Source organism: Panthera tigris, chromosome A1, assembly GCF_018350195.1.
Source record: "Panthera tigris isolate Pti1 chromosome A1, P.tigris_Pti1_mat1.1, whole genome shotgun sequence".
Lineage (NCBI taxonomy): Eukaryota > Metazoa > Chordata > Mammalia > Carnivora > Felidae > Panthera > Panthera tigris.
Window position 1 is genome coordinate 28491113 of NC_056660.1, and position 21576 is coordinate 28512688.

Below are 21576 nucleotides of genomic sequence, written 5' to 3' on the forward strand. Positions count from 1 at the left end.
AGGTCAGTTTGTTGATGTGTGTTAAATGACTGTCAGAGAGATGCCCCATAAACAAATATTTTAAAAATGAAAAAAAAAAAAAAAACATTTAATTTGGTCCTTCAAGGTAAAGGTCATGCTCTAACAGTAAAGTAGAAAATAATTACTTTAAAAAATCTCTGGAGAGAGCATTTTAAAATCAGATGTTTATAAGTGTTTCAGTTGCTAGGCTTTTTTGTTGCTGAAAATAATACATATCACCCTGTGATATTGTGATATAATAAGAAAAATATATTTCATCTTCATTCTCACTTCTGCCACAAGAGCTTCTAAAACCCCTGTAATTTCCTGAGAAATAAGGGTTATCTTTCTGTTATGACACTGATCTTCTTTCCCAGTTCTAAAACCCTTGTAATCTCTGGAGTGAGAAGACTCTTTTTTTATGCAAATAAGGTAACTCTTGGGGCCCTGGATAGCTTCAGACTGCCCCCCCCCCCATTTCCTCAGGAAACCATGTGATTGGAGGGTTGGAACTTTCAGCCCTGCTCCCTAGCTCTGGGGAGAGGAAAGGAGGGGTACTGAAGATTAAGTTAATCGCCAGTGGCCCATGATTTAATCAATTGTGTCCACTTAATGGAACCTCTGTAAAAATCCCGAACAGTGGGGTTTGCAGGGCTTCTGGGTTAGCAAATACGCTGAAGTACTGGGAGGGTGCTGTGACCAGAGAGGACATTGGTCCTCTCAATGCACAGCCCCTCACGCCCCATTACTTGCCTTCTGTATCTCTTCCTTTTGGCTGTTCCTAAGTTGTAGCCTTTGTAATAAATCAGTAGTACGTAAAGTGCCTTCCTGCGTTCTGTGAGCTGTTCTAGCAGATTATGGATCCCGAGGAGGGGATTGTGGAAACCCCTGACTCAGAGCTGGTCTGTCAAAAGTAGGGGAGGCCTGAGACTTGGAATTGGTGAGTGAAGTGGGGACAGTCTTGTGAAACAGAGCCCTTACCCACTGGGATCTGTGCTAGCTCCACCGTGTAGTTAGTGTCAGAATTGAATTACCTTGTAGACAGCCAGCTGGTGTATGCAGAAACTTAGAGATTGTCGGGTCTGGAAAACCCACGTTCGGTGTCAGAGTGCTGAAATGTAGAAATAGATCATACGGTCCTAAAAGGTCTCTTCTATGCGCTAAAACAGTTTGAAATACAATTTCCTCAAATGATTAAAAGCCTTATAAATGAAGATTTTCAATGATGTTTGAACCCATTGGTTCAAAATATAAAATGTGGCACTGATTTGTTTGCCAAACCACTGATAGACTTCAGGAAGGATGGAAATTCCCAAGGCTAATAGTACTAAAATCCTTTGTATGTTTGATAAATGAGTGAAAAGTGTATGTCGTGCTATAGGGGTACAGTGAATGCTGCATTTCTATTTGGATCTGTATGTCTTTGTGAGCTCTTTTTCAGCTATAATAACCATTAAAGCAGGCATTGAAATAAACTGAACTTAGGACTAGACCTTTTAATCACACAAATAATAATAAAGTATATCAACCACGTTGTTCTCCCAAACATGTCCTTTATTTTATTTTATTTTATTTTATTTTATTTTATTTGTTAACGTTTATTCATTTTTGAGAGACAGAGACAGAGTATGAGTGGGGAAGGGGCAGAGAGAGAGGGAGACACAGAATCCAAAGCAGGCTCCAGGCTCTGAGCTGTCAGCACAGAGCCCGACATGGGGTTCGAACTCACGAACTGTGAGATCATGAACTAAGCCGAAGTCAGACGCTCAACCGACTGAGCCACCCAGGCGCCTCCAAAAACGTCCTTTAATTTTTAATAAGAATGAAAGTTGTTTGTATTATCAACAAATAAAGTCCAAGAGCATTTTTTAGATATTGTTTTCCATAGTTGGCTCAGTTTTTGTTACTGTTTTCATATATTTTACAGTGTATCTTCTCAGAAAAAACTTTGATAGTATATTTAGAGCTACTGACCTAGAACAGTCTCCGCTATTGTACATGTCATTCTTTATCACAATTACGTGTTCCCACTTCTGTCTCCCTGGCTGATCAGTGAGCTCTCCCTGAGGGCAAGGATGGGTCTTTGAACTGCCTCCTTCCAGCACAACGTCTGGAACATGGTGGGTGTTTGATAAACATTTGTTAAACAAATGAATAAATGTAATATCTCTTCCTTCCCACCCATCTTTGAGACATCTGCTTAGAGAGTCCTCTCTCGGAAATGAATAGGTGATTGGTTCTTCATTTCCATGAAATGAAAATCAGCCTCTTGAGCATGATATTTAAGAAAACTGTGCACTCTGGCTCACCTCACCTGGCCAGCTCGACTGCCTTCTGTGCAACTATATTCTAGACATACTCTTGTTCCCTCAAATTTCTCTTGTATCTTGACCTTCTACATGTTTGTCTGTTTCTCTGTCTGGAAGCATTTTCTACCCATACCTATCAGTTAAAATCATATTGAATCATCAACACTCTGTTCTCTTTACTCAGAATTAATTGCCTTCTCCTCTGTGTTCTCACTGAACTTTTGATTTAATTTCTATTATTGCCCTTATCACCCTCTGACATGGATTATATTTGTTTTACATCTATCTTTCTGTCATGTGTGCTTCCTGAGAACAGAATCTCTGATCTTTTATAATCGTCATACCTAAAAGTCTGCCTTATACATTGGAAATATGTAATATTTGTTTAACACACTCTTGCCTCATTCATTCTTTGAGTGAACATTGATTGCATGCCTAGAAGGTATGAGGTGTGGTGACAGGCACTAGATATATAGGTGATACCCCCTTGTGTATAGATGGTATGCCTTGTCCTCACAGTGAAGGACAGTCATAGGAACAACTAAAAAGTTTCTTAAGTATAAAGTCCTTTCGAGCAGTTAGTTCAAGTGGAAGGATAGAAGTGAGAAACAAGTTATCGTTCATTTATTTGAATTTGGATTCAAGAAATATGATAGATACCAGAAGAGCCAAAGTGGCCAGGGGCAGAACTTTCTCTGCAGTGTCCACTGTCTTCAGCTCAACCCTGTTTCCTGCGGGTGTTGGCTCAGCTCCTTGTTGCTGTCTTCCTACTGGTGACTGAAACATTTTGGTATTGAAATACCTAGGTATGTTATGGAATAGCTTTCAAAATCCCTAGCAAATTTTAAGATAAAACATAAGATCGCAAAAAAAAAAAAAAAAGAAGAAGAAGAAGAAGAAGAAGAAGAAGAAGAAGAGCTTAGAGCTCTGCTCCAGTCCCCTGACCTCTAAGTCCTTGGAGGTGTTTGTTCCTTCTCTGCCATTCAAATAATGCTGGAAAATGACTGTGACTGAAATGAATGAACTCTTTAACTTTTGCTTCTGAATGTTATATATCTCATTTTTCTTATGATTCAGTAGTGTCTTCCTTTAAGAAAATCTATCATAAAAACTTAATAAAATAGGTACAGTACAGAAAATTTAAACATGGCTCTCCTTGAAGAGTTCTCCAAATATAATGCTTATTTACATACTATTTTCTATTTGACTTGAGTAGTTGAAGTGTGATAAATTTAACACTGAGCATTGTGAGTTTTTTCAAGTTGATGAACAGTCAGAAATGAGGATAAAAATAATTCATGATTATAATATACCAAATAATATTATGATATATGTAAAATGCAACTTACATAGTGAGTTTTAGGCAATAAGTGTTACACGGAAAATGTATTTAGGGTTGTTAACCATGAGAGACGTGCTAAGCCGGTCTCACGGAGAGCTGGTGGACTTAAGTCCTCTGATGGATTTCCTTAGCAGCAGGCTATTTCTCATTTGTCTTAGTGATCAAAAATAGGTATTTCAGGGGTGCCTGGGTGGGCCAGTTGGTGAGGTGTCTGATTCTTGATTTCAGCTCAGGTCATGATCTCAGGGTCCTGAGATCCAGCCCCACGTCGTCGGGTTTCACACTGAGTGTGGAGCCTGCTTAAGATTCTCCTTCTCTCCCTCTGCCCCTCCAGCACGTTCTCTCTCTCTCTCTCTCTCTCTCTCTCTCTCTCTCTCTCTCTTTGAATTGCCTCTGGTAAAATATCTTTCGATATTTAATCTCATGCAAGATCTAGTTCATACTGTACCAAAGATGGTACATTATTAGTATGATGAGTTAGGTTCGCTTAAGTATATTATGAGTTTAAGCTCATCAGGGGAAGGAATGTCTACCTATTTTGTTCACAGATACTTCAGCATCCAAAGCAATGCCCATGAATAAATGCTGAATACAAATTTATTGAATAAAAGAGTAGATAATATCCTGATATGAAAAGATATTCACATTAATTTTTGACTCTCTCATGCTTTTCTGTTGTGACCCAATTAATGAGCCTTTTAAAAACTATAAACTACTCATTACTGTATTTTCTGATAAAGCTTTACTCAGTGGACACAGTGTTCCCCAGCCTCGCACTCTGGTTTCATCTGTGTGTACATCTTTGCCCACTCATTAGTTTTGCATTTAATCTGCATTTTTGTTCTTCTATTCCTTTTTTAGAACTGATTAGAAAATGCATTGTTTAATGTTAGGAGCAAAGGGTAATAAAGGACCTGCATACTGTTTTTCTTTTGGGGTCTGGAAAAGAGGAAATGAAGTTCCCACAAAGAAATTAGGTCATCTTGAGTTCCTAAAATTTACCAAGCCAGAAACCTAGCTTTCAGAGGAAAGACAAAAGATCCAGTTTTTAAGTATATCATTTTAGTAGATTTATTTTTAAAGATTAGACAACTCACATCTTTCAGATTTTGTTAAGAGATTTGATTATCAGCATGGCTTTGAATATTAGAGGAGTTTCTTTTTAAATAAGTGTTAATACAGTGCTAGGAGATGTGGGGAGGGAAGTAGATTTTGAAAACTAAGCATATTTTGAAATGTTTAGCTTCCATCAGATGACTACTTTGCTGTGGCTATTTTCTACCTGTTGTTCCCAGTAAGAAGCTACCCCTGAAGAGAACAGTGTTGCATCACAGTAGACTTCCTTCCATAAATATTATCCCCCTAATGTCTTCCTTTCTTTTATGGTTTGTTAGGATTTTTTGCATCTGGGCACATTAGTGATGAGTGATTGACTGCTAAATAAACTATTTGTCCTCCAAAACAGCTATTTTAAGAGCTGGAGTCTTTTCAGTCACTTTGGCAGAAATAATATTTTGCTTATCTTATTAAAAAGACTTTTCCCTCAAAGCATTCAAAGCACATATAACAATAATACTCTTTCTGTCTCCACTTTATCTTCCTTGCTTTTTACTCTACTCTGCTCCCTCATTTATTCTCTTTTAATTCCCTCTTTAGACACGAGTAATCTTGAGCTTCAAGAGGTGAAGTGATTGACCAACGTCCAAATCTGGACTCAGAGTCAGGCCAGTGGTGGTTTTTAACAAACACTGCAATAATCACAGTTAATTTGTGTCTTCCTTTTTTTGTATTGTATGGTAACACTGCTTATATTAGTGGCCCTTTCTGTTTGACGTCCTTGAGAAGTTTCTCTTCCAACATGGCAGAAATACATTTGCCTTTTACAGGCAAGAGTAAGAAAGGGTGTGTTGCTATTCAAGAGAGAGCCCAGACCGCTTGTACACATTGTTTACAACTTAACGTTTGTTTGCCTCAGCTATGTCTAAGTAGCACTCTGTTTTATTTTTGAAAATTATCAGTGCCCCTTACCTTCATTTCATTGATAGTTAAAATAAGCCTTTGGAAATGATATTCTTGATGATGCCATGAACTCTTTTCCACTTGGCAATATCATTCAGCAGCGTTACTTCTCAATGGGTAATGTTATGCTTATCTCTTATTGGCAGAAATTACTATTTACTTCTATTTTCAGGACCTTCCCTCATTTAGAAATATTTGGCAAATATTTGTTAAGTGTCTCCTATGTGCCATGGTCCAGCTTTCCTTTCCCACGTTTGACTTCTATTAATGACTAGTCTATTCCTACAGCCAATTTTATTTAATGAACCATAAAGTTAGAGATAATTTTTGTTAGCTATTTGAAACTCTTATATGTCGTCTTTCTTCTTTCACTCTTATGTTTAACTACTATTGCGTTTCTAAAAGAAAGCTAACCATAAGCCAATTTAAACACAGCTTACTAAAATATCATTTTTAAAATAAACATCACTATTTTGAGATCATTTGCTCTTCAGTAAATTAGCAGATATTAGCTTAATGTACCTTTACAAGCAACATTTCAAGAACAGATTGTGCTTGCTCTCCAGAGGCCAATTTTCTTTCTTTATTTTGACAAAAACCTAGTCTTTATACAACTTAATTATTTTTATTGCATGTAGAATGATTTTAAATTACTATCAAGACATTAATAACTCTATTTAAAAAAAACTTTAAAATTACAGGATTAAGGGGACTCTAAGGTGACTCAGTCAGTTAAGCATCTGACTTAGGCTCAGGTCATGATCTCACAGATAGTGGGTTTGAGCCCCGCGTTGGGCACTGTGCTGACAGCTCACAGCCTGGAGCCTACATCAGATTCTGTGTCTCCCTCTCTCTCTGCACCCCTACCCTGCTCATGCTCTGTCTCTCTCTCAAAAATAAATAAACATTAAAAAAAATTTTTTTAATCACAGAGTTAAAAAAAGAATAGAGTTTAGCACCATATTCCTTTGAGTAGCTCCTTTATCTACACAGGCTTTAATTGATAGAAAACTTTAGTTTGCAAGATAGTGAGAAGTGAGAACATTTATGTCAGCGATTAGCTAAACATTCTAATTAATTCAAGCATTACAGATAATAGTTATGTACTGAAAACCATTTTTTAAATTAAACCGTAGGCTAAGAAAATGTGATCTAGATGTGTTTTAAATTCCCTTCTCTTCTCTATTGTTGAAATTACTAGTTCTATTTAAACTTTTATAAGCTTATATTTCAGAGATGTTCTTGAGAGGAACAAATTGTAATAGAATTGAAATTGTAGCAAATAAAATACTCTCTTAGGGTTATTGCCTATTTGTGTGGAGAACTAATATCTTTTGATCCAAGATGCTCCTAAACACAGAGCAATGATTTTAATCAACTTTTCAGAAAAATAATCATTATATTGGCTTTAAGAGTCAATTCATATGCTGCTTGTGACAATAATGCTTATCACTTCACTAAGTTGAAATTTATGATATTGTAAGATACCTTGAAAAACCAGCTTTCTCTTATTGTATTAAGTACTATGCAAGGATAGTAGGTTATTTGCCACCCTTACATCACCAGTGAAACTTAACTGACATATAAGCCAATCCATTTTTTAATAGCATATCATTTTACACATTATACTAACCTCTGCTTTTCCTTTGATGTATATGATGAAAGATCAATAAAAAGAACAGAACAAAACCACCTTTTTTCTATAAATTCCTCTTTCTCACAGACTACTCCACTGAAAGCCATGATTTCCATTTGTGTTTATTCTCATTTGTAATCCTTTTTAGAAATCATCTGATTTGTGCATGTTCCCTCAAACCTTTGGTTTTTAATTCTAGCACAAAAGTCTTTTGATAAATCTAATTTGGCAAGTTGTATCTTATCAGAATTCAAGTGTTATAGAACAATTTCATTTGCCTTTTTAAAATTGGAATTCAGCTTGAATTTCCTTCCCACTGACAATGATACAAGAGTTCCTTTTTCCATTTTGGTGCTTGAAGGTGTCATGTTGTTGCCCATTAAATATGTGACAAATGAAGTGAGAAATTCATTATATAGCTATAAAAATCTGTGTGAACACACTCTTTCTCTTCCTCACCCAACCCCCCTTCTGTATTGCTAGAATATTAACAACGAATTTAAGGGAAATTAGTTAAACTGTGTTCTTGTTTGCTTAAAACTCTAAAAATTAATTTTTTAGCAGAAGATAGCATGAAGTATGTCCTATAGGAAACTTGTAAGACCCAGGAATAGAGAAAATGGACATATGACTAGATATCATTACACTGCATAAGAAACATTGTGTTCACACTAAAAGTGGATAAGCACCAATAAATTGTCACCGTATGTTTTGTTTTCACTTTTCTTAACATCCTCAAGGCTTTATTTCAAACACATCTGAATTTGAATTTTAGCCAACATTAAAAGTGGTATCTGATTCTTTGTGAAGTGTTAGTGCTTGGGCTATAGGAAGCAGTAGATAATAAGGCAGGTATCAGACCCATGAGAGCCAGAATCATTGGGGTGGGAGCTTGGAATAGAGGTCAGGAAGAGCAATAGACCAGACTCCAGGGAATTAACTCAAGAAGCCACTTGCCGTTTAGTCAAATTAGAGGGAAAAGCCTTTCAAGCTAGGTGCAGATAAGTTAGGTAGTCTAGAAATTATAAATGTCAATAATTGTATTGCCAACGTACCTGTTCAAGCCCTGGTAGGTGAGGACACTGATGGAGGAGTTACTCACTACAGTAAGTCTAAATTCAACTCAGTTGGAGTCCATGATGGATGTAAACAAGGTCTTCCATACTCCCTTGACTAGTCAACTGCAAGTGTACTTCTCAATATGACTGTACTTTCTAATAAACACTTATAAATTAATAAAAAAGATTTCTTATATCTAGTAGACTCAGCCTTAATCTAACCCAACATTTACTGAAGTGGATTCTATAGTTCCAGATTCTCTGTTTAAAAAAAAAAAGGGGGGTCCCTGGTCCAATAAATTTGGAAATCCACATACTATATGTTGTGTTATAAGCCACAGTGTTGACTTTTAACTTTTAGCATTTTTGTCATTTTATTCATGCATTCATTTATTCAGCGAATATGTATTAAATGCATTCTATGTGCCAGATATCCATTAGATGCAGGGAACTGGATGAGGGACAGATAGATATGGTCTACCTTCTTAAATCTTACAGTCTATGTAGAAAGATATTAAGATAAGTAATTAGAATATAGTGTGTTAAGGGTTGAAATAGAGGAGATCCAGGGCTCAAAGGGAACATGCAATAGGGTCACCTAACCTGGTCTTTTTAGAAAGGGTCATGGTGGGGATTTCCAAGAAACACCGTCTACACTCAAGACCTGAAGATCAGGTAGAAGTTAGACAGGCAAGAACTTTCAGTCCTAACAGCAGAAATAATGGTAACAAACTGGTAAGGCTGATGTGTAGTTACACTCTTTATATCTGCCATATGCTGTGCTAGGTACTTTCCAAGTGTTCTGTCATCGATCCTCCTGGGTGGATTGTATTACTTACCCAAGATCAGGTGGCTAATAAGTGATAAGAACTAGAATTTGAATCCTGATTGGTCTGACTCCAATGTCTTCTTTCTACTACCTCACTGCTGCCTGTCAAAGCAATTCACTTATTTTGATTAAATTTGTTTTGCTAAAGCAAAAACTTACTTGAAAGATATCTTAAGTTTGCTTGGTTTGTCATTGTCATATAGTATTTATCAGTTTTTTAAATAAATACACATTTTATAATTTTAATAGATGGTGATAAATGTTAGCATTTGGGGAGAAGTTTCAGAAGCATATTATAACACTAAGGTCTGAAGTTCACATTCCAAGTATGGCCTCACACATAGTAGGTACTCAAAAGAACACAGGTATAACTCCACATATTACTTGGTAAGTGATAAATTTGAAAAGGCAACCTTCAATTCTTATAAAGAAAAGTGCTACTCACATTTTAAAAGTAATTTAATTCTCTACATGATATGATCAAGATGGCCATAAAATTTTTTATTTTAAAGAGAGCATATATGTAGAAGATGAAGATATAGAATTGATCCCCTTAAATGTGTCTGGACCTGCCTATCACCTGCACCTGGATTGATTTCCAAACCCTATAATTCATATTTACATCCACAAAATACTGTTGCTAAATGGAATTTCATTTGTTATTATTCATTTTGAGAAAAGTGGGTGGTGAATAAAAATTTAAAAAGAAGTCCTCCTGTGCTATATTTTTATTCATGTCTGTTTATTTTCTTACTAACCATAAAATGTTTCGGTTTAACTTCAGGGACACCACAGTACAAACCCTTACTCTTCAGCCTTCTGTTAAAGATGGACTGATTGTATATGAAGACTCACCTTTGGTTAGTAATCCAACTATATGAATATTCTCAACTCTATTTTTCTGAATGATAGTTGTATTTCAGCCTTTGAGAGGGATTTGTAAATATCCCATAGATTTCAATGAATTTCAGTCTTAACTGGAAAACACTCATTCATATGTCATTTGGGGAGTAGATATTTAAATACAAATTATTGGAAAATAAAATGTTTTCTTATTCTGTTCTTTTCTCTTCCAGGTGATTTAGGGAATGATAGAAATCCTCTAATGGTTTCTTTATCATTCCAGAATTAAGGAAAAAAAACTTTGCTGTTTTCAAATGTGTAGTGTTTAAAATTAGATAATGTTTCTAGAATTTTTTTAAATGATTTTAATGAATAAAATATAGCCCAGTGTTTTGGGTAGCTGGAAAGACCCATCCCTCAACTTCTTACATAAGACCCAAAATAATCCTGGCCTGCCAGGCCTGTCCCTCTGTGTAGATAACTCCTTTGTGGTAATGGCACAAATATGCCAACATAAGAACCTCTCTGGTCCAGAGCTTTTTGAAGTGATTGAAGTCTTTAGAATCTCACTCCTGAATTCTCCCAGGTTGGGTCTGACTTTCCCTGAACAGAGATGTGAAGGCTGGAGTTGGATTAGTGTTTGAAAGCTATATGTTTTCTCCCTCTTTTTTAACTCAGTTCATTTTTGCCCTAAAATTAAAAAGAAGAACCCTTATCAGTTTTTTTAGAATATGAATATTCATTTGTGGTAGAGGCAATCATCTGTTTCTCAATCTGTAAAATTATTTGTCAAAACTATGTAATGAGGAAAATTTATTATATGGTTCATTAAAAAAATAAGCTTTGGGTTTGTATTTAAATTCATTGAGTATTTCCCCCATCTACTCTCTTAAAATGTTTTCTTTTTTTAAGTTTACTTATTTATTTTGAGAGAGAGAGGGAGAAAGCAGGGGAGGGGCAGAGAGAGAGAGAGAGAGAGAGAGAGAGAGAGAGAGAGAGATTGAGAATCCCAAGCAGGCTCTGCACTGTCAGCCTGGAGCCCAGTGCGGGGCTCAGACTCATGACCCATGAGATCATGACCTGAACTGAAATCAGGAGCTAGATGTGTAACCAACTGAACCACCCAGGTGCCCCCCTCTTAAAATGTTTTTAAGAGTTTTTCCTAGCTTTTATTTTTACCTTTCTCTTCATAACATCACCACTTATTCAGACACCTAAGACCTAGGATTCTTTCTTATTTTTCCTTTCCTTACTTCCCATGTAATCAGTTGCCAAGACTATAGATTATATGTCCAAAAAACTTCAGATCAAGGTGCCTGGTTGGCTCAATGGGTTAAGCATCCAACTCTTGATCTCACCGCAGGTCATGATCTCACAATTCATTAGATCGAGCCCCACATCAGGCTCTGTGAGCCTGCTTGGGATTCTCTCTCTCCCTCTCTCTCTCCCCCTCTGCCACTTGTGCCCTCATGTGCACTCTCTCTCTCAAAATAAATTTTAAAAACTTAAAAGAAGAAAACTCTTCAGATCAATTTAATACTTTTTATTTCCACTTTTCCATGCCTCTTCCCTTAAAACCAGGTCCCTCAAACTACTTTTTTACCAGATTATTATGGTAATCCCCTTTTAGTCTACTCTGCATATAGCTGCAGGATTAAACATCCTAAAGTGTAGTTCCAGCCTCCATTCCTATCATGCCTAAACTCATAAATCTTTACAAATTGATTACTTAATGAGATAAAGTACATATTTGTCACTCTGGTGACAAATTAACAGAGACCTGATCTACTCTTTCAGACCCTGTTTTCTTTTTTCTTTCTTACATTTAACCTCTGCTTCAGCCAAGATAGACTACTCATATTCCCTCTTCCCTCAATGTGCCTCAGGATTTCTTGAGTTTGACCAGTGATTCCCTTTATATTGAATACCCACCTCTTGACCATCCATTCTGATCTATTGAAATCCCCCACTCCTTTAGAGCCATAACAAATGCAGTGTTCGGATATCCACTCTTGATTGTGATGTCTCAGTCTTCTTAACCTCCATGGAACTCTAGTTTCTGTATTTGTTTCGCTTGTTTTAAATCGCCCCTACTCTGGGGTGTAAAATGTGGACATTACCAACATAGGAATAATTATGTCGCCAAAGGGGAATAAATTGATTACTGCAGAGTTAACAATTTGGTAACTATGTGAAGCTTTTAGAGGTGATCTATAAATTTTGTTTCCAGCTCTGCTACACATTTTTTTTTTGTGATAGTGTATCCATAACTTAAGTAAAACTAGCTACTAGTATAAAGCCAAAGCAATGAGTGAAAAAATTTTAAAGACATTTGCTTTTATTTTTTTGTTTATGATAAATGTTCTGTCTTCAAAGGTTAAAGCAGTAAAGTTGGGTCATGTTCTGGTGGTAGATGAGGCAGACAAAGCCCCAACAAATGTCACCTGTATTTTAAAAACTCTAGTAGAAAATGGAGAAATGATTCTAGCAGATGGAAGACGCATTGTTGCAAGTGAGTATAAAAAAGCTTTCAATATATGCAAATTTCACATCTTTGGTATCAAATCACACACTTAGCTGGCCATTTTTCTACAAGTAACAAACATAAGTTCCATATAACCAAAGTTGTCTGCATTGACAGTCATTTATAAAAATCAATACATCTGAATCAATCTTTGTCTCACATTTTTATAGTCAGAGAGCATCTGTGAAAATTTTCATAGTAGTTTTAGGTCAAATCAGCTTTATATTTTTCTACTCTGAGAATACTAAGATATAATTTTTTTAATGTTTTTTAACATTTACTCATTTTTGAGAGATACAGCGTGAGCAGGGGAAGGGCAGAGAGAGAGGGAGACACAATCTGAAGCAGGATCCAGGCTCTGAGCTGTCAGCACAGAGCCTGACATGGGGCTCAAATCCACAAACCATGAGATCATGACCTGAGCTGAAGTCGGGCACTTACGTGACTGAGCCACCCAGGCACCCCTAACATATCATCTTTATTATACTCATTTGTCCATGATTTGTATGTAATTTAATTTCCTTCATCATTATCTGAATTTTTTAAAAAGCTCTAGCATGTTCTATTGCTTATAATGTTAAAATTAATGTTATTACTCATTATAATTAGAAAAATTGCCACGCATTTTATTATATATATATATTTGTCATACATACATGTGAATATGTGTACACACACACACACACACACACACACACACACACACACACTCCTACCACGGGAAGAAGTTATCCTCTGTTTTGGACTACCTTCTTCCTTTTATTGATTGATTGATTGATTGATTGAATTTTTTCTTGTTAGCAAAAATGTAGATCGATGAATCTGATCAGTCTGTTTAACCTACAAAGAAAAACTGTCTAATGTAATGTCAGAATATTTTCTAGTTTCTAAATTTTTTAATTTTTTTTTACATCTTATTTATTTTAGAGAGAGAGAGAGACCGAGCACAAGTGGGGGAGGGGCAGAGAGAGAGAGGGAGACACAGAATCTGAAGCAGGCTCCAGGCTCTGAGCTGTCAGCACAGAGCCCGATGCAGGGCTTGAACTCACACTGTGAGATCATGACCTAAGCCGGAGTCGGACGCTTAACCGACTGAGCCACCCAGGTGTCCCTTTTCTAGTTTCTAATTTAATTTTTTTGTGTGATGAGAAGACTTGAACATCTATAACTAGTCACTGAAAATATATATAGCTGATAGCAGGGTAATCAAACAAATTGAGACTAATAACTAAAACCTTCCGTATGCAAAGTGAGGATGTAAAGAAAACCCCATTAAAAATGTGCAGGTGCATCACCAGAGGGGTTTTTCTTAGATGTTAGTATTTCAAGATGGCTATTTCTGAGCCTAGGAAACTCAGCACTAATAAAGATATTCTAATATTTCAACTTCACAGTGAATTTGTGGGAGAAATGAGCATTTGAGTTAGACAGCTTGAATACGAACTCCTAGATCATTCAGACTTTCAGGATTAGAATTCTGCCTGACTTTTGGGGTGCCTGGGTGGTTCAGTCTGTTGAGTGACCGACTTCAGCTCAGGTCATGATCTCACAGTTTGTGAGTTTGAGCCCCGCGTCGGGGTCTGTGCTGACTGCTGAGAGCCTGGAGCCTGTTTCAGATTTTGTGTCTCCCTCTCTCTCTGACCCTCCCCCGTTCATGCTCTGTCTCTCTCTGTCTCAAAAATAAATAAACGTTAAAAAAAAATTTTTTTTAAAAGAAACTATGTATTTTAAGAACTAAGGTAGAATCCTTTAATTGGAAATAAATCAACATTGCACGAATGAGCTGACTAGGTGTTCAAGACCTTTATTCTGTGTTAAGTTTCAGGGCACATAGTCTAAACCAGGAATCACTTCCTAGCTGCATGATGGCAGGCTGTTAGCAAAGTGATGCAGCTACTGATTTGATGAAAATAGAAGGATGTTTGGATTATCTTTTGGGTATCCTTTGGATTATCCTTCGTTATAGATTCTTACCTCTTTTTTTTTTTTTTTTTAAGGAATAATGTATCTCAAGCCAAGTTTAAATACTGTAAGATAATATTTGGGCAAGTTTGCTTTTTAGATTTACATTGAATTTACATAAAAATATAAGTTCCTGTAAAATTCAGTATATGCATAATCAGTGTTCTGTTCTTAAGCAAACTTTCTCAAGGAAGTTTTTTTTTCCCCATAACGAAATTGACACAACCAGATTTTTAGGTTTTTTTTTTTTTTAATTTTTTTTTAACATTTATTTATTTTTGAGACAGAGAGAGACAGAGCATGAACGGGGGAGGGGCAGAGAGAGAGGGAGAGACAGAATCGGAAGCAGGCTCCAGGCTCTGAGCCATCAGCCCAGAGCCTGACGCGGGGCTCGAACTCACGGACCGCGAGATTGTGACCTGAGCCGAAGTCGGACGCTCACCCGATTGAGCCACCCAGGCGCCCCTTTTAGGGTTTTTTTTAATTGACTACTTATATTATTTTAAATGCTGTAACGAAATTCTTAAGAATTATTAAATATCAATAAAGACTAAGGAGAAATTATGTTTTTCAGATTCTGCTAATGTCAATGGAAGAGAAAACGTTATTGTGATTCATCCTGATTTTAGAATGATTGTTCTGGCCAACAGACCTGGATTTCCTTTCTTAGGCAATGATTTCTTCGGCACTTTAGGTAAAATAATAATGATAACAATAACAAAAACAATAGCAATAACAATAATAATATTGTCTTAGTAACAGTATGAGGTGGCTGTCACTGAATGCCACCATGTGCTGTGTCATCATCGCAAACACCTTGTGAGAGTATGTGTTATCTCCTTTTGAGAGAAGGAGAACATCAGATATTCAGAGAGAGTCACCTTTTCTGGAGTCACTTACACAATGAATATGAGAATTGGGCTTCATATCTAAGTCTGTCTGATTCCAGAGCCTGTAACTGCTCAAACAGTTATACTATGTTTGTTGCTTGGGGTCTCTTAGAATAAAACACAAAATCAGAAATGATTTTCAGTGTTTGGTTTTTGTCACATCCCTGTAAGTACGAAAGAGTTGGAGACCAGCTCTGAGGAGACTGATTAACACGGATCAGAGAGGCCCTGGGACAGACTTCATCAACAAGAGCCTTTAAGAAGGAATTCACTTCTCTATGGCAAGTAGGTGATTCTAGATACCAGTAATTTTCATACTCAACATGGAGCAGGCTCAGTAGGATTTTTGATCTAGCAATTCTGTATCAGTGAATTTTTTCAAGACAATTCACCCATGCAATGATTGAAATACAAAGATAGGCAATATGGCATTGTTTATGGTAGCAAAACAATGGAAACAACCCAAATGTCCATCCAAATGGGACTGGATAAAGAAACTGTGTGCTGTCCACACACTAGGGTGCTATGCAGCAGTTTAAAAAAGAATGGGGTAAGTTTACCTATGCTGATCAAAAAAAAAAAAATCTTTAAAATATATTAAGTGAAATAATAAGTCAGAAGAGTAGTCTACCATTTGAATTAGTTAAAAAACCAAAAGGCAAGAGGGATATGTATATATGAATATGTTTGTACCTGTGTAGAATTTATACAGAAGAGCATTCAATATGTCTCCCACATCCTCTTATCTCCATGACTTCATGTCGGTTCTATTCTATGATGCTCTTCCCGTCACTCATTCTTTTTCAGCCATTCTGTTCTCCTGTGTCTTCCTTGAACATATGAAGTATGCTTGCCTTGGGGTCTTCACTTTAGCTGTACCCTCTGCCTGAAGTGCTCTTTCCCCACCAATAGCTGCATTTGCTCAGATGTTACCTTCTCCACAAGGACTACCTGACTCACCTCCACCATCATTACCATTTCTGATATCCTATAGTATGACTTTTTTCTTCTCTGAAACAAATGGCTTCTAATATTTATACTTTCTGTTCATTGCCAGAACATAAACTTCATGAGGACAGGAACTTCTGTGTTTTTGATCACTGATGTATATAAAATAGCTAGAGTAGTACTTGGCTCATGGAAGATACTTAATAATTACTTGATGAAAAAATAATAATAATTACTTGATGAATGAATGAATGAATGAGTGGTTAATTATCATTTTACATTCATGTTACATTTGATCTTCAGCAAAAAAATATACTTTGTGTTTGTGTTTGAACAGGTTTAGTCTATGAGCTACAAGCTTGAAGTTATCATGGCTTGTGTTTTATTCAGTTACTTTTATAAATATGTAATAATGATAAATTATGATTTGAATGATTTTTGAGAACTAGAAAGTTCTTTCTAAAATGAACATATTGGGGAACCTGGGTGGCTTAATCAGTTAAGCACCTGGGTGGCTTAATTTCAGCCTAAGTCATGATGTCATGATTCATGGGATCAAGCCCTGTGTCAGCTCTGCACTGACAGCATGGAGCCTGCTTGGAATTCTCCCTCTCCCTCTCTCTCTGCACCTCCCTGACTTACATGTATGTGTGCACACGCTCTCTCTCTCTCTCTCTCTCTCTCTCTCAAAATAAATAAATAAATAAACTTAAAAAACATAAAATGATCATATTAAATAATGCAAAGCTATTTACTTTAACTTCCTTCGGCCCCCAATCTCTTGGTTTGTGCATCAGTAGAATTACATGAACTTTTAATATGAGAAACCCATCTCTCTTGAGCATAGATTATATGGTGCTAGTATAATTTCAGTTGCCTAAATTATGGTTGAAATATTTTGTGTAAATTCTAGCAATCTGCGCAAGATATAAATTGGGTATAGAGCAGTGATACTAATTCCCCCATCTTGGTATACATAAAGAAACATGCATATGAGATAGATGTATGTCATTTCTGAAAATGTTCAACATGTGTTAAAATTAAAAATTCCAGAACTGTATGAAGAGTATTTTCATACAGTTCCAGAACTGTATGAAGAGTATTTTCCAATTAATAGAAAATGAATAAATCACCAAAATTGTGTTTGTATGTATGTATTTTTTAATTAATTTATTTATTTTGAGAGAGAGAGAGAGAGAGAGAGAGAGAGAGAGAAGGAGAAGACATGCACACATGCGTGTGCACAAGAGGGGGAGGGGCAGAGAGAATGGGAGACAAAATCCCAAGCAGTCTCCACACCATTAGTGCAGAGCAGGATGTGGGACTGGAACTCATGAACTGTGAGGTCATGACCTGAGGTGAGATCAAGAGTCTGATGCTTAACCGACTGCGCCACCCAGGCGTCCCATGTATTTTTAAAAAGACTAATGCAGTTATAGAAGAACAAATACTGAACTGTCAATATTGGGTGCCTGTGGGGGAAAGGAGTGGGATTGGCAGAGACACAGGCCTCTCTATTTTTGGCTTTTATATTTGAGCATCTCCCAGTGAAATTGTATTTAAATATTATATAATTTTTAACAGAAATCTATGAAGAATAAATCACACATCTGTCAGTTTCCTTTTCTTTTGTTCTAGTCATTTCTTCTCTGTACCGTTCTATCATTGGACGGGCTTTCTGTGCAGTTTTATATATTTAAAAATAGAAGTGCTTTGATGAACAACCAAGGTCTCTTTAAACGACCATTCTGTATCTCCTATGGCATTATAATGGATTACTTGCATACTGAATGTGAATCTTTTTTTTTCTTACAGGTGATATCTTTAGCTGCCATGCAGTTGATAATCCCAAACCCCATTCAGAGCTTGAAATGCTCAGGCAATATGGACCAGATGTGCCTGAGACCATCCTTCAGAAGCTCGTGGCTGCCTTTGGAGAACTGAGGAGTTTAGCTGACCAGGGGACTATTAATTATCCTTATTCTACCAGAGAAGTCGTCAACATAGTGAAGCATTTACAGGTATGGCACGTGCCTGTGCATAAAGATTTAGAAGAAACTATCAGTCTTCTTTTTTTTTTTTTAGACTGCTTAATTTATACCAAGTCTTTTAATTTCTAAAATATAATACCGATTTAGGTGATATAATAAGAAGTATTTGTAATCTAAATTTTAAATCTGGAAGACTGATGAACATTTTATGTTTAAGCCTTTGAATTGATGTAAGTGAAGGTCTGTGCCATGGCCATTACCAAGGAGCTAGGAAATTTGGTGGAGGTTTTTTGGGGGGTGAGGGAAGACAGAATGAGACAAGCAGGGAAACTTTACCACTATTTGACTTGATACAACAAGCATGAGGTATCTGAGTGAAAAATATTTTCATTTTGAAAACAAAAGATGTGAATATAGAAAACACAGTAAGAACAGTATTTATTATATGCCTGTAAATACTGTAAGAAAGTTTTATAAGATAGAATAAATGGGCAGGAGAATGTAATTCTTTGTAGCTGTGTACAATATATGGTCCACCTTCGTAAAGAAAACAAAAAACCCAGGTCAGGTCTACTTTTATAACAAATAATGGTCTTTAAGCTAAAAGTCACAACCTAATGACTCTTGACCTCTGACCCATCCTCAACTCGCTAAGGAAAATCTAGAAAGGGAAATAGAAAGCTTTATTCTGCGTATTAAAACCATGAAAAGTCCAGCTCAGACCCCAGTGCCTAAAGAAAATCAAGACACAGCCAACAAGGGACCCAGAGTGCACAACCAGTGTAAATGTAGCTGTTATTAGTATTTCTTTCCCTCTGCCATTTGGTTTCTTTATTCACTGTACTTTTTATATTCTTCTTCCCTTCTTTTCTTGCTCCTTTGTCTATTCTTTCATTTATTCATAGACCTGTGACTTCTCTAAATACTTCTGTACAGATATTCAACACTTTGCTCTATCTATGTAAATAGCATTTTTTTTTTTTAATTTGGTCAATCTGCTACTCATTTTAAAGGCCGGAGGTTTCAGAAAGCAATGGAAGTCACCAAACAGGATCTGAGCACTGATTTAACATTTGAGGGAAAGAACTGTTCCCCTTCAAATTCTAATATTTATTTGAAAAGGAAAATACCAAGATCACAGCAAACATTAAAAAGAAAATGTATATATTACCTCCTATCTAATTATCTGACCAGGCTAGTAAACATCTGTTAAAGTTTATTTGATCATTATTGTTCTATCAGTTTTATAAATTTTTATAATACTGTATATTTTATCACATGTGTAATAAGGAAATTTTTTTTTAATACAGAAATTTCCCATGGAAGGTCTCTCCAGTGTGGTTCGGAATGTGTTTGACTTTGATTCCTACAACAACGAAATGAGGGAGATTTTGATTAACACTTTGCACAAATATGGGATACCTATTGGAGCAAAACCGACCAATGTGCATCTGGCAAAGGAGTAAGGCAAACTAATTATTGATAAAATACTCTTGAGGGTTACTGTTCTGATTCTTAAATGGTGACAATTCTGAATCTACTGTTACATGCTGCTAAACTGACCTGGTGTGGAAATTCCATGAGTAAACTTTTCAAATGCGTGTTGCTATTTGCTGACTGGATTTCAGTTAAATAGCATTATTTGTAGGCCTGTAAATTGAGAATTTCAATTACTTTGAATATCCCATGAGTAGATGTAATGTAATCAAATAAAGGGAAATATTTGTTTCTTTAACAGTCTCTGTCCTTTTGTTGAATTACTATGACTCTCATTATTTCCTAGTCTAGTGCAAAATCATTGCACAAACATGGAAACTACTTAAAGGGCTAATATGTATTTAGTTAAGATGTTCTTATTTGTGTCACCATATATTTTTCTGTTATGATAGTTTTCTAAATTTATAATCATATTAACTGAAGAGAATGTTGGTTACTTATTTCAGCTCAATGGATGAAAGAGGTAGTGAAAACAAGTGGGTTTGTTTCATGTAGGCCAGTTGCCTTTTATTTTGTAATTGTAGACTACATACTTAACCTTAGTAGACAATTCTTGCAAATATGTTGTTTACCAGAATGATTGTTGATGTAGTTTACTAGTAATTAAGTCAGTGAAAATTCAACAGTTTTAGATACGTATCACTTAATTGATAATGCATTTAATGCCACCTTTGTCTATAAAAAATAGTTAATTACCATAATTCTTAAGGGACAATAATTACTTTTAAATTATTATTTAAATTTAATCTCATACAGGAGGTACTCTCTACCCTCCTTAGAAAAAATTGTTAAATATAAATTGATGATTAGTCCATCTATACACACACACATATATACATTTACATCCTAAGTTTAAATATCATCCTTATTTATTTCTTCTTTGAAGTTATTATAAAAACTTGTCAGGATAAGTACCAATAAAAATAAGTGGTTAAAGCTTTAACAGTTTCTTCAAGGATTCTTAAAGAGAAACAAATATTTCCCTTTTGTGGTAAAGGCACAAGATGCAGTTATGTTTGAAATTATCGGTGAATTGGTTTATATTATTAATGAGTGAGTAAATTTTTCTTTTTGAAAGGAGTGATTTGGTGTCACTAATCACTAAGTTGCTAATACAAACAATTTTCTCTAAACTATTGTTTTACTGATTGATTAGCAGTGTTTGTAGGCATTTTGAAGCTCGTTTGCTAATTTAAAAGCATACCTTCTATGTTAGAGTTCAGGAAATTATCTTTAATATGGAAACCTCTGTAAGCACTCATGTTTTTTACTTCCCTTTTTATAAACTGGATCTTTTTTTTCCAATTGGAAATAAGATGGGTTTGTTGTTGTTTTTTTACCACTAGCAAATTTCTATAGAGTTCTGGCTTCATGGAAACGAGGCTTATGATTTTAAAATAACATCTTTTGTACACTTGTACAACTTGAAATAAAAATTAAAATAGACATCAGTTGGTAAGATCAATCAAAAGGAAATAGAGAGCATTTTAAGTTTCTAAGGAAGACAGATAAAATGATTTAACTTATGCATTACAGTTCTCACTTCTAAACTGAAAAAATTCTTCATGGCAAGTTAATTCCAACTCTAGTACTTATGAGTGGAAACAGTATATTGAGCCTAGAAACGAGATGGTCATGCTCATGCCTGACATGGGGATGGAAACATCTAGCTGTCCACCCACTGCATGTAGCTAACAGTAGACTCAGAGATGTGGAGGATGAGTGGAT

General features: G+C 35.8%; 1 protein-coding gene across 2 annotated transcripts in view; it reads left to right on the plus strand.

The window, feature by feature from the left end:
* VWA8 (von Willebrand factor A domain containing 8) overlaps positions 1–21576 on the plus strand; it is a 366248-nt gene that overhangs the window by 198876 nt on the left and 145796 nt on the right. For both annotated transcript variants that reach the window (XM_042977303.1, XM_015538962.2), the window contains exons 22-26: positions 9978–10053; positions 12413–12548; positions 15097–15216; positions 18176–18381; positions 19662–19813. In XM_042977303.1, the coding sequence (XP_042833237.1) occupies positions 9978–10053; positions 12413–12548; positions 15097–15216; positions 18176–18381; positions 19662–19813 (690 nt within the window). The remainder of the gene's footprint in view (positions 1–9977; positions 10054–12412; positions 12549–15096; positions 15217–18175; positions 18382–19661; positions 19814–21576) is intronic.